Below are 14096 nucleotides of genomic sequence, written 5' to 3' on the forward strand. Positions count from 1 at the left end.
TATCTCAGGTTTGTTTTTTGTTTTGTTTTGGTTTTTGTTTTTTTGAGATAGAGTCTCACTCTGTCGCCCAGGCTGGAGTGCAGTGGCACAATCTCAGCTCACTGCAACCTCCGCCTCCCGGGTTCAAGCGATTCTCCTGCCTCAGCCTCCCGAGTAGCTGGGACTACAGGCTCGTGCCATCATACCCGGCTAATTTTCTGTATTTTTAGTAGAGACAGGGTTTCATCATATGAGCCCGATGGTCTCGATCTCCTGACCTCATGATCCACCCGCCTTGGCCTCCCAAAGTGCTGGGATTACAGGCGTGAGCCACCACGCCCGGCCCAGTATCTCAGTTCTCACACCTCCTTTCCTATTCCCTCACTTCACTAGCACATGTTTGTGTACTGGCTTCTTTCCTCCCATTTGGTTCAGCCCCATTGTTAGGATTTAGGCCTGTGTTTCTGTGTGCGTATGGGATTTAGGTCTGTGTGTTGTTTCAAATTCTGTTTTCTCCTTCAAACTTTTCTTGTTTCCTCTAACTTCCTTTAACCCTCATGGCTCTCTATACTTGTGTTATGTGCTTAGCTGATCTGACCTAGGGGTTTTGAGGTAATTCAAGGGCTTACACTCTTTGGTTGTAATCTCTTTGTGGACATACACAGTCTAGTTTCCATCTTTATATCCAACCCCATACCACCTATCATGATACCTTTGCCTTGAGAAGGTATTCCACAAATGATTATTTTATGGAATCTATTCAAAGTTGACCTGAAATAACTGAGAATTTGAACAAAAAGAATTTTCTGATGTACTCTTTTACATGTGTTTGGTTTTTTACTAAATCAAGGAAATGTTGGTTACCTTAAAACATAGAGAAAAGATTCAGATTCAGGTCAAATAGACGTTACCATCTATGAATTATAAAGTGAGAAGCATAGTAAATATTTACATTTTATTCTTCAGATAAATCCTATATAAATGTAATTATATATGACATTCTATGCTCTAATTAGGATGAAATGTTATGTTGTTTTGCTGGAGAAACTTTGTGTATATTCTTTGTATTTTAAATCATAATAATATTGCAAACTTTTCATATTAGCAGACACTTGTATAATTACTTCTCTCTTTCTTTGCCTGTGTGCCCAGCTATCGATATCATGAAATTCCTGTGCTTCTTTTTTTCTCTATTTTATAGCTTCTCTATCCTTAACAGTTACCAAAGAGAATTTGGACAGTAACCTGAAACATTAGATCTCAGATTTTCTAGTCAGTCATCTGAATAGGTGTCAGTCATCTGACTCATTTCATCACTATGAATTTTGCTGGCCAAACTATATGTAGCATTTTTGTCTTCAGTAAACTTGATAGTTGCAGTCAGAAAAGATGTAGATTTAGTCTCTATCATAGAACCTGTTGCTGATTATTTGAGAAGTGAAGGTGTTTATTCAGATACATTAGTATGATATGAATTTCTGTAATTTCTGTGATTTGCAAAAAGAAGTGAGTCTCTGTATTTCCCTGTTACAGGATTAGACACGTGTTAAACCCAACAAAAAAAAGGAGTGAGTAGATGGAGAGCCAGCAGTTGTTTCTTAAAAGGTTATACAGTAGGTTCTGTAAATCCATGTGTTGGTATGGCCACAGCAGGATAAAGCTCCTTTAGTAAGCATGTTGACCCAATTAATGTCCCTTACTTCATCCATTTTTATTTTTCACTGAATAATATGTTTCCTAAATTAGATAATTTTAGAACAATTGCAGTATAAAAGAACTGATTTGAAAGTTTTAAAACTGTTTTTAAACACTGTTACCCAGTAATTTTCTTACATATAACTTCTTAGTATAATAGAAGTTCAGAAAAATAGTACTATGGGTGAAAAGCAGCCGCAGAAGGAGCCCATGGAAAGGAGTAATTGAATCAGGACTTAAAAATGACCTAGGTTTTGTGGGCATCTCAGGGTGGGTAAAATGGCTCGAGCAGAGGTATGAGTAAGTTTTTAATAAAAGAGCAAATATCTTGCAGTGTCTAAAGACCATAGATCCTAAATACATACTTATTTCCCTTTACTTATCCTATGAGGAGTAAAACACTGAGACTCAGTGATCCTCTCAACTGACCACCTCATTTTGCCAGTGAGGAAAGTGACTTGCCTAAGACAGTATATAGAATGGAAAGAATTTACCCAGAATCACTTACTGAATTAAATTAGAGGCAGAATTGTGACAGAAACCCAGGCCTTCTGTGTCATAGTCTAGCATTCTTGACAGCACAGTGCCATGCTACATAGCATAAATTACAGCGTTGAAAGTAAAAATGGGCCTCGTTGCCCAAGATGTCAGCAAAATGTGTTGCCAGTTAAGTAAACTATTTGGTTTGTGTATAGTAAAGAAACCTATTGTATTCCTAAATGAAACTTGGATCCCTAAGTCATTGTTACCAAGGCAGGTACTGGAGAGGGCATATTAGAGCTAAAGAAATGCTGACCTGAAAGCCATTCTGCATAGCAGTGGGGCACTTCAGGCTGGTACACAATGTTAAGAGCATTTCCCAAAGTAAAAGGCTCTTGAGAGAAGCACATATCACACTCTTTGAAATTCTGGCCCTGAGCCTAGATCACAGCAAAATAGGTTCAGTTCAAAAGGGCCTCTTTTCTCTTAACCTCCACTCAATATATAGAATGGAAACCAAAGTGAAGAATATTCTTGCTCCTCTCAAATCGAAAGCCAGCCCACTAGACCCAAGAGTTAGCGAGTATTACTCTCAAGAAAGTGTCTATATCTCATGTGAAAACTAAGATAGAAACAATAATTTTGTTTCTTCTTTAATTTATGAGAAATGACAGAATGACACTCAGCTTGAACAAATTAGACCCTTTCAGTGAAAGGGTAATCAGATCCTTATGATTTTAATCCCTTGAGCTATCCTTGGAGCAGCTTAAGTACACCCAAGCCCCCAGGAGGATCCTCTCCATGCCGTGAAATGTGCTCAGTAATGGAAGAGCGCTGATGGTTTTTATTACCACTCTTCCATTAAGTAGAATTTCTCTGTTACCTTTCAGAGACTGAACAGTTTCATTTAATTGCTTTAATGTTTCTTATTTTGTGCTCTGAGAATCTGTACCAAGGGGCAGTGTGTTAATGCACCTATGTGGTGCTGTCCTCTGCCCTTACATAATTAGCTTGATTTGGACTGCTCTGGCAAAGAAGAGAAAAGATTACCAGTCTGAGGAGAGTCAAGACTTTGGAGGAGAGGGATCTTTGTACCATGGTAATGGGAGCCAAGCGTCTCCACTTTACCCATCTAACTGGCAGATATTGAGACGTATAGCTTAGGTAACTGATCTCATGTAACTGCAGTTAAGTTGGAGATTGAATAAGATAGGATGATAATGTCCTAAGTCTTGATGCTGTCATCTGTGGACTTACGTTTATATCTGTTATGCCTTGTGCATGTTGGGATTGTATGTCATAAGTTTTGTTTTCCTGCAGCAGCCCAGTAACAGTTAAAGCATATGGGAAGCCAGCAAATTTGAGAGAAAGCCACTGCGAAATATGGCTAAGATTCCTTCTGGAACCAGCCTTTCTTGTTCATACCTTAGTTTCCATTGAAATCCCCTAGGAACTGGCTCGAGGTAGAGCTTTGCATGTTGAAACTTGGGACTTTCGATTGATAATTTTGTTGTTTATTTTCAAATTATTCTGGGAAACTTTGCTTTCTTTTGTTAGGAAGAAAAATACAAGTAGAAATTAAGTGCTCTGAAATTACATAGCTTTTCAGTGTCTTTCTTGCTCAGCTGCCATTGGCAGGTGGTTCACACAGCCCAGCCCCCTTACTAGGCGGCCACCGTTAGGAATACAGGAGCTCGGGTGTCAGATTTCCCTCTTAAGCTGTGAACTGCTTAGCTTTTCTACTGGGCACCAAGTCATTTTTGTGTTCAAAGATTTAAAAAACTAGTGGAGGCTGGGCACGGTGGCTCAAGCCTGTAATCCCAGCACTTTGGGAGGCCAAGGCAGGTGGATCACCTGAGGTCAGGAGTTCAAGACCAGCCTGGCCAACATGGCGAAACCCCGTCTCTACTAAAAAAAATACAGAAAATTAGCCAGGCATGGTGGTGGGCACCTGTAATCCCAGTGACTTGGGAGGCTGAGGCAGGAGAATTGCTTGAACCTGGGAGACAGAGGTTGCAGTGAGCTGAGATCGTGCCACTGTACTCCACCCTGGGCAACAGAGAGAGACTCCGTCTCAAAAAAAAAAAAAAAGCTAGTGGTGACAAGAGTAGGAAAGATACATTCTGTCTAGCTTTAAACAATTGTTTATAGGAATGAAATCTAGGTATTATGTTTGCATGTTTTTCATGTTATAAAGGTCCCGGGATCTTAAGATTTCACTAGCAGTTTCTTCATTTCTCACTTCCTGCCATTTTACCACCTTTGTTATGGAAAATTTTGAACATTATGCCAAGACACTTAAAATTAATATTCACAATGCTTTCAACTTCAAATTCATTTTAGAAACGACAGCCAAAGCATCTTGAGTTATTGACTTTATTCTTAAAGATCATTGTGGAATATATTTTGCAATGATCTTGTGAGGCTTTTTTATTTTTAATGGCTTATTGGTGAATTAATTTTAGGCTTTGTTATTCTTTTGTATCTCACATAATCGTTTGCTTTCTAATTTTTAGAGCCTGGTTATTTCTGATTTCTCGGTCTCATGTGTTTGTTTGTTTATTTTTCCTGTGTCTAAAGAAAATCTAAAAGACCCCAAAGATAGGCTGCCTCTCATAAATAAATAGAAGTACCAATGGAATATCATAATTATTGCTCATAGAAGTTACATTTCTGCTTAAAATTCTTATTGTCCACTCTGCAAATTTATATTGCATAATCTTATCTCAGGGAGCATTTTACATGCATAACCAACAAAAGTGACTGAAAAAAACCACTCTTTCTCAATTCCCACTGCAATCACTTTCACAACTGTATACTGTTGACTATTCAAAACACAAGGCTAAGAAATGGCTTCAAATTCTCCATTAGGGAAATTTACGTAACTTTGTTTTAAGGTTTCTAATTGCACAGTAGTTGTATACCTGAGAGAAGTGAATACTTTACCTGCTTAAGCTCTGTGAAAGTTGGATTCCAATGAAAAGATGAATACATTTCCCTCACAGACTCACCTGGACTGATTCCTGCTCACCCTATTCTTTCTTTAAAGAAGACATGATCATTGTCTTCAGGCACTATTATTTAATTTATCTTCTATTAAGAATTAACTGTTTTGTTCCTCTTGATTCACAGAAAGAAACAGAGGTAAAGGAACGGTCTGTTTTTGACATCCCTATATTTACAGAGGAATTCTTGAACCATAGCAAAGGTGATTACTGAAGTTTCTTTTTGTGTTTCTCAGATTTTTGACAGGGGACTTAGTTCTCAGAAGAAATTCATTGCTCAAAAGCAGTGGTAGTGTTATCCCTCCTTAGGACTACTCAAAGACCAGTGAAGGAAAGCTAGGGCATTGTTGTCAAAGCTTCTTTGGTCTCTGGATGAAAGGAAATAAATGCAAATCACAAATTCACTTGTCTTCAAACTCTTAGCCTGGAACCCCTTGCACAAATAAAAACTTACATGGGAGTCCAAAATATAAAATAAGTAAGAGCAAATCTGATCCCATTGTGGTAAAGATGGGTACCTACAGCTGTGCTTGGCCAGTCTCCCAGGATCCCCCTGCAAAACCCCTCAGGCTTCTGATTGTACAATTTAAAAAGCAAAAACTAACAAACAAAAAAATACTGAGAATTGAAACTGTTTGTTGCAATCTTATGTATGGAATGTGACTAGCTTTAAGAATTAAAATAGCTCTGGGGAGTCAGGCGTTTCGTTGCTGAAATTGCTATCTGGAATGCCATAATGAGAATAGGGAGATGAGGTGGGGTAGCTAAATTAGAGGCAGCTAAGCAGAACTTCCCTGTAAGAGTCATTGGGACTCCTCAGAGACTCCTTCTAGTGCTGCATGTGTTCTGTGGGATGTATGTCCTCAGCTCGGGAAGCAGAGCTCCGCCAGCTTCGCAAATCCAACATGGAGTTTGAGGAGAGGAATGCAGCCCTGCAAAAGCACGTGGAGAGCATGCGCACAGCAGTGGAGAAGCTGGAGGTGGATGTGATCCAGGAGCGGAGCCGCAACACAGTCTTACAGCAGCACCTGGAGACCCTGCGGCAGGTGCTGACCAGCAGCTTTGCCAGCATGCCCTTGCCTGGTAAGTCCTCCTGCCTGAGAACTGTCAGTGACAGGGGTGTGTGTGTTGTGTGGAGTGGGGTGCTGTTTATGTTAGTACTGGTGTGGAGAGATTGAAATCTCCTCCAGAGGAAAATTAATTAAACTACATTTTTTCTTCTCTGGATGTAATAGAATGTCAGTATTGGCTAAAATCGTCCAATGTTTCAGGCTCTCTGGTCATTCAAATTTTTGTCCATTTATATTTTAATATCTATTTTCCCCTCTTTTAAGCTTAATTTGCTATTCAGAACACTGGAAACTGAGTAGTAAATCTTGAGAGTGCTTCTTCTTATGTATGTTTGTTTGCTTTTTAGTTGTTTTTGTTTTAACGGGAAGGAAGGGAGAATGAACACTGGTATTTCTTATATACTCTTTCATTTTGAGGATAGTCATAGCAGAAAGCTGAGCAAGTCTAACCTTCTGTTACATGCAGCTGCTCATATATACTATACAGCAATTATATAGCCCATCTGTGTATTTAGAGTATGTGGACTAATTTCATTTCTTTGAGATCTAAAAGTCTCTGCTCTAAAATTAAAAGCATGTCTGTGGAGCAGACCACATTAGAATCACTGTTTCTTTGAAATTGTGTTTTATGGTAAAACTGAATAGGGAGGATTTTCTTACTTTCTTCTTATCTCACTTCAGGAAGTGGAGAGACACCTACAGTGGACACCATTGACTCATATATGAACAGACTGCACAGTATTATTTTAGCTAATCCCCAAGACAATGAAAACTTCATAGCTACAGTTCGAGAAGTTGTGAACAGACTCGATCGTTAGGGAATGGTGAGTGCTCACTGATAAATATTTATATGCCAGCACATCATCAAAAATAAGATGTCATCAGACTTTATCAATACTACTAAAACCCTGGGATTACATTGGATGAACAAGTTGGAGACTTGGTTAAGATTCCTGTTGCATGGTTGTTAAATGTAGTAAATAATATTAGAAAAGAGAATCACTGTAGTCCCAGCTACTTGGGAGGCTGAGGTGGGAGGATTGCTTGAGCCCAGCAGTTCAAGTCCAGAGAGATCCTGTCTCTAAAAATAAAAGAAAACAGACTCAAGACAGTTTTTTCTCATGCTTGCTTCAGAATGGTTTAATGGGAAAAGCATGGTTTTTGTGGCTTGACCTCATTTCTAGCTTTGTCACTTATTAGCTGTATTCTTGGGCATTAGTTTCCCAAAAGGTTTTGAAAAGTGAGTGGGAAACTTAGAAGAAATCATCCCCAAAACAGCACTCAGAACAAAATAAATATAACTTAATTTTTAATCTTCCTTTTCTCTGGAAAATACTAATGATAATTTAGAAGTAGTCAGTGAGACATTGTATGTATGTGAGCCTACATAAGTAGGAAGCTTTTATATTCACCACTCAATAACACAGTGACTGTTGTCTGTTAAATGTTGATGTGGACTCGCCATAGAAACAGGTAACTCCCTGGTTTTGATAGATTAAAAAATAAACTCTTCAGCCAGGTGCAATGGCTCACACCTGTAAGCCTAGCAGTTTGGGAGGTCAAGGCAGGCAGATCGCTGGAGTCCAGGAGTTCAAGACCAGTCTGGGCAACATGACAAAACCCCGTATCTACAAAAAATACAAAAAATTAGCCAGGCATGGTGGTATGCACTTGTGGTCCCAGCTGCTTGGGAGGCTAAAGTGGGAGGATCACTTGGGCTCAGAAGGTCAAGGCAAGGCTGCAGTGAGCCATTATCACACCACTGCACGCCAGCCTGGGTGACAGAGCAAGACACTGTCTCAAAAATTTTTTTAAATAAAAAATAAATAAACTCTTGGTGGGGCACAGTGGCTCACGCCTGTAGTCCTAGCACTTTGGGAGGTTGAGGCAGTATTGCCTGAGCCCAGGAGTTCAAGACCAGCTTGGGCAAAATAGTGAGACCCCTGCTTTAAAAAAAAATGAAAAAAATTAGCTGAGCATGATGGCGCACACCTATAGTCCTAGCTACTCAGGAGGCTGAGGCAGGAGGATCACTTAATCCCAGGAGTTCAGGTTTCAGTAAGCTAGGGTCACACTAGTGTATTCTAGCCAGGGTAACAGAGCAAGATTCTGTCTCAAAAAAAAAAACAAAATAAAAATATAAAATTCTCAATAAGCAAAAAAGAGAGAGAAAATAAGTTTTTAAAAAATATGTTCAACAAATGAGCAGTAGTATGTATTTTTTTTTTTTTTCCACAAGAGATCTACCCATGACACTTTTTGGTACTAATGGTCATTTCTCAAATGGAATTGGTATTTATTCATTCAAATTCCTAGAGATAGGATACCCCTTTACTATACCATCCCACAAAACTGGCATCCCTTTGCTCTATTGGTTAAGTTATTCCATACCTGCAGACATATAAACTGTGTGGAAATTTTAAGATTAGACTCTACAATGATGTGGCCATATATGGATACTAAAATAAGAGTCAACAGCAGGATATGTTCCTTAGAATGGTCATGGGTTTGAATCTTTATTTGTCCCGTGAGTACATGAGCACACTCATATACATAATTTATATTCTGGTTTGGTTTGGACTTAGAGCAACATATATAAAGATAAATGCCTAGTAAAGACAAAGGCAGAAGTCTTTATACTTCTTGGTGATGCCCTTGGATGGTAACTGTACAAGGCAATGCATTATATTTTAGCCTCAGCCATGCTCTGATGGGGAAAGGATTACTATCCTTCTAGTGAGTAGCCAGATGGAATGGACTGTACTTCTTAGAGATGGCTGGACTCCCTGCAGAATAAAGAAGTGGCATTACTGCTGCTGCTTATGAAGGGAACAGCTTGTAAATCTAGGCCTGGGATTTTCAGGAGCTCATCATCCTTCCCATTTTCATACAGTGTTTTCAATTAGCACTCTTGTAGGCTTGAAAAGTGACAGCTGGGAGAAACAGTGTGGAAGATTGTGAAAGAAAACATTAATTGATAACATCGTGTCTCTTCACATAGATACAGGGCAGCTAATTAAGTATTGACCCAAAAGTGGTTTTCCATTTTGAGCATTTTGCCAGTAAGACTCTCCTAAAGCTTTTTTCATCTCAAGAGTATAAACTATATTATTTGTTTTCTGATGAGTCTTTGAAAACTTAGAATATTACTATTATCCTTGATTTTAACCTACAAATATTTTGCCCCTGAAAAAATAGCTAAAAGTGTGAACTATTATATTACTACAGATTCTTACAGTCTAGCCATGCAAACATAACTAACAATAGATGGTTCCCCACACCCCCAAAACTGTCAAAGGAAACAATTACAAAGACTGTGATTAATACTGGTTTGGCCTCATTATACAAATATGTACAGACAGCGAGGCTGATGTCCCCAGCACTCATGATGCAATTAATTACTCTGACAAGAGTTTGGCAAAGTTTTCATCCGCTGTCAGGAGCCAATGAGTGAAGGGAAGCTAATGGTCTACAAGTTTCAGAGGAGCATATTAGGGACCTTTAGAAATATAACATTTTATATATGAAGAAACTGAATCCCAGAGAGGAGAAACATCTTGCTTGAAAATATCTGCGTAGATGAGTACAGAATCCAAGAGTAGAACCACAGATATCTAAACTCTCTCATTCATTGGGTTTCTAAAACATTGCTCTAAGGAAGAGGTGGATGGGGGAAGGGGAAAGCACTAAAAAATCCTGAAATAGAGCATTAAGATGCATAGGAAGTAAACAGAAAAAAATTATAATCCAGGAATTATAATGCTATAGAATTTTAGCTCATTTTAAAATTATTTTGATAAATATACAGTGGAAGAATTACCCTACCTGTCTGTCACCTTTCTTGTAGCTGAGTAGTACCTAGAGACAAGTGGAGCTAGGAGGAAGCCATGGGGGTGATTTTAAGTTGAAAGGTGACTACCTTATATAAACTACTAAAATGCATATGTTGCCTGATTTCAATGATAATATTTGGCTGTTTGAGTTTAGGGAAAAAAAATCTGATGTGACTGTATTTTTATTAATATGAGAAATGTTCTTGATTATATGCACATAATACATCTCTATACATGGAGATATCCTTAGTTAACACTTGAAGAAAATTGGTTTTGATTGACCATACATTCTTCAGACTAAAGTAGGGTACTCATTTTCCCTCCTCAGGTTTGTCCCTGATAGTTGCTTTTCTGTGTTTAGCTGATGATTTTCCTACCTCCCATTGTTGCTGAACTGGAACAGGGCCATGTTTCTCATTGAAATGTTATGTAAAACATCTCAATGAGGTTGCCTGCTTACAGCTTTATGAGTTCTTCAGTTTACATACACCCTGCACTCACTTTAACGCTTATGAAACCAAAGCATTTTTAAAATCCATAGCGCTAACCCCTTCCATTCAATACTTACTTTCTTGGTGTTATTTTCCTTGTTTGTTTTTGTTTTTGTTTTGTTTTGTTTTCCTGATTCTACAGGTCTTAGAACTCCAAGATGTTCCATAAGTGTTTTTACTTGTGAGGAATGAGAAGCCATCCATGGAAATTTGAACTGAGTGGGGGCAGAGAAAGAGTGCAGATCCCTTTGCTTGTGAAAGAATTATCAGTGAGTGAAAGGCTGTCACCCCAGGAAGCCAAATGAGGGAGCAGCAACATGTATATGAGCTTCCTATGGAATTGTCCTTATGTGAAGCTTTGAAGGTGTACAGCCACTCTCCCGGGTCTTCAGGTTCCTACCATTTCCATTTCTGTTAAAGTGGATCTGCATATCTTCAGCTTACTAGGTGACCCTGATGCTGACATCTGCTGCTGCAGAAAGGAAGACTTTTCATTGTAATTTCGCTTAGACCCTTTTATCAGTGGAGCTCCAGTTTTCTTACCTAGCTGTCACTTTTTTAAATGCCTCTGGGGGTTATTTTTGCTTTCCTTGGCCCCCACCAATTTATACATCTCCATTTTCTGACCTCTGGACTTTGTTGCTCAGCAAGGTTCTGAAGGAGAGTTTCTTGCATTGGACAGGCCCAATCTTCTCCCATCATTGCCCTGCTGTGACTCCAAAGAAAGGAGCTTCTTGCTGACAGTGCCCTGTGGAGCAAGGCTGTGTTTCCTACCCCACACGGTGCTCAGTGGGTGCCAGCCCTCAGTGTGGCTTTGTGATTGCTGCCCTAAAGGAGAATGCTCTTTCCTTCCTCACTGGTACTGCCTGCTGTTTTCTAAGCATTGCTCCTGCACAGACATGGAGTCCCAGCCCCAGCAAGGCTCTTCTGTTCCCATCTGTTGACAATGTCTTGTGGAGCATTTTTGCTGAGGAAAAGGTCACTTGTAAACAGAGGAGAAAGGGAAAGAGTACAAAGCCCTAAGTTTATTGTAAGTGAAAACTGAGGGAATTCCTGTCTTCTTTAGGAGTAATGATTCATAGATCTAGATAGGTGGAAATATCATTCAAAATAGTCACTTGAGCTCACAAAAAAAGCAAGGAAGAATTCTCATGTCCTTTGTCTTCCTTCTGTAGCCATTAACTGCTGAATCCATGTGAGGAAGACAGGCTTCCCTTCCTTCCCCCTCCTTAGTGATTTTTTCTTTAACAGCATGAGTAAAGAGGACTTTCTGGTTCATTTTTGTTTGTTTTGTTTTGTTTTGTTTTGTTTACAGATGAGGTCTTGCTGTGTTGCCCAGGCTGGAGTGCGGTGGCTATTCACAGATGCTATCATAGCACACTACAGCCTCCAACTCTTGGGCTCAAGCATCACGCCTAGCAGTTTCTGGTTCCTTTAACAGCAAAAGGAAAGAGAGGTTCTGATTCTTACCTCAGGGTTTTTTGGTTGTTCATTGTTTTTGTTTTTGTTTTTGTTTTGACACTGCAGAGCACAAGGCTAAAGGTTACAGCTGAGATCTTTGGAACCAAAGGCAGAGCAAGCAGAGCCCGTTGTCTGGGCCCCACACCACTGCAGGCAGGTGGATAGAAGTGCGGCCCCTCTCGTAGTATGCCCATAAGTCAGGGCATAGGGCGGAACTACCTGTCATGTTGCTACACCATCCTGTCTTCTCAGCATCTCCTTGCCTGTTTTCTTTATTAGTCCAAAGGAAAACAACAGCAACAAAATCTGTTTTTAAAATGTCTTATATGAACATATATCAAATATCCATGCGCTGAAACCCACATAGCATCACTTGGCAATTTTTTAGAATAAGACCCCATTATTATCTATTGCTATAAACCTAGCCAGTTCTCTTGCTCTTCTGTAGTTTCCTATTTCCCTGCCATCATCTGCTATTTCTGCCACTTCTCTTAGACTCCTTGTCTGCAAAGCCCAAGCCAGAACTCACTGTCTATGGCAGAAGGACATCCAGAGCCCATTCTGGAGTTTTGTTTTTTCCTTCTGCCAGATGCTTTGTGTCCTGTCTTCCTTCCTCCTCATATTTCTGTTTCTCATTTGTGTTCAGTTTTGTGCAGCATTGCTAGCACTGCTTTTGTGACCAGAAAAGGCCATAACATGGTCCAGGATCATCATTCTTCTGACTCTAGATGGGACACTTGACAGTGACTTGAAACATTTGCATATTCAGGAATACATGAGATCTCAAGAGAGCCTACAGTATGAAATCATTTTCACAAAATAAGCAGCTTGCTTCTGAAATGCTGTCTTTCCCAGTAGCTACTCACCTGCCTCTGGTGGCTGGGATTCAGATGCCACAAAACTGTCAGTATCTATAGACCAGGTCTGTGCCACCTCCTCTCTCCTCTGTGCTCAATGAGGAGGCAGTAAATGAAGTTACAGGCTAGCACAATACCTAATTCATGTTTCCCAGTACACCTGTAGATATTACTGTACTTTTATGTTCTCAAGAAATAAGCTGTTGCCTATTCAGTGTTACAGATTTCTTTGTTTCTTTTTAATTAAAATACAAGGAGCAGCTGAGGAAAGGGAGACAAGGTATTTTATTTCTGACTGATTTTAGAAAAAACTTGTGTACATGTGTTTGGAACTGTTGAAATGCCAAGTTTTCTGTATAAGTGTTTTTGTAATTAAACTTTCAGATTTTCTTTGTTTTTTAAGAAGTTGATGTGCTTGTTTGACATTTGTCTCATTAAAACTTTTCTACGTTGAATTCACCTGTTTCAATTTTACTTGCTTTGTAACAAAAAGTCCTACCTCTGGCCGGGCACGGTGGCTCATGCCTGTAATCCCAACACTTTGGAAAGCCAAGGCAGGCAGATCACGAGGTCAAGAGATCGAGACCATCCTGGCCAACCTGGTGAAACCCCGTCTCTACTAAAAATACAAAAATTAGCCGGGCATGGTGGTGCATGCCTGTAGTCCCAGCTACTCAGGAGGCTTAGGCAGGAGAATCACTTGAACTTGGGAGGCGGAGGTTGCAGTGAGCCGAGATCGTGCCACTGCACTCCAGCCTGGCAACAGAGCGAGACTCCGTCTCAGAAAAATAAAAAATAAATAAAAAAGTTCTACTTCTGTTTTTTCCTCTTAAAGACTTTGTCAACTCTACATTAATCATGACATCTGTTATGCTCTTAAAACAGTAACACATTCATTTTACTAATTGCTACTTCAAAATGTATCTTTACCGGTTTGAGAAGTCAGCTCTTTTAATGTATGCTGTAACAATACAGTGAATTCTAATTCATTTTAATATAGCAGTAGTATTCTGGAGACAACTTACAAGGATGTTTTTAAAGTCAGTGACTCTGATGTCCCCTTGATAGAAGATCATTTGATAGAAGAAAGGAGATGTGCTTAAATGCTTGCTTTTTTTTTTTTTTTTTTTTGAGACGGAGTTTTGCTCTTGTTGCCCAGCCTGGAGTGCAGTGGCACGATCTCGGCTCACTGCAAACTCCGCCTTCCAGTTTCAAGCGATTCTCC

The 14096-nt window shown here is 39.5% G+C and overlaps 1 protein-coding gene across 2 annotated transcripts in view; it reads left to right on the forward strand.

Annotated features, from left to right (window-relative positions):
* Positions 1-14096, forward strand: part of HMG20A (high mobility group 20A) — a 103053-nt gene that overhangs the window by 51735 nt on the left and 37222 nt on the right. Inside the window, exons 7-10 of one of the 2 annotated variants that reach the window (XM_003811130.5) lie at positions 5287-5362; positions 6027-6242; positions 6911-7053; positions 10696-13326. In XM_003811130.5, coding sequence (XP_003811178.1) covers positions 5287-5362; positions 6027-6242; positions 6911-7047 — 429 coding nt within the window. In that variant the 3' untranslated portion in view covers positions 7048-7053; positions 10696-13326. Of the gene's footprint in view, positions 1-5286; positions 5363-6026; positions 6243-6910; positions 7054-10695; positions 13327-14096 lie in introns of those variants that run through there. The other variant, XM_055098435.2, reaches the window with a different exon arrangement.

The sequence above is a fragment of the Pan paniscus genome, chromosome 16 (assembly GCF_029289425.2).
Source record: "Pan paniscus chromosome 16, NHGRI_mPanPan1-v2.0_pri, whole genome shotgun sequence".
Classification (NCBI taxonomy): Eukaryota; Metazoa; Chordata; class Mammalia; order Primates; family Hominidae; genus Pan; species Pan paniscus.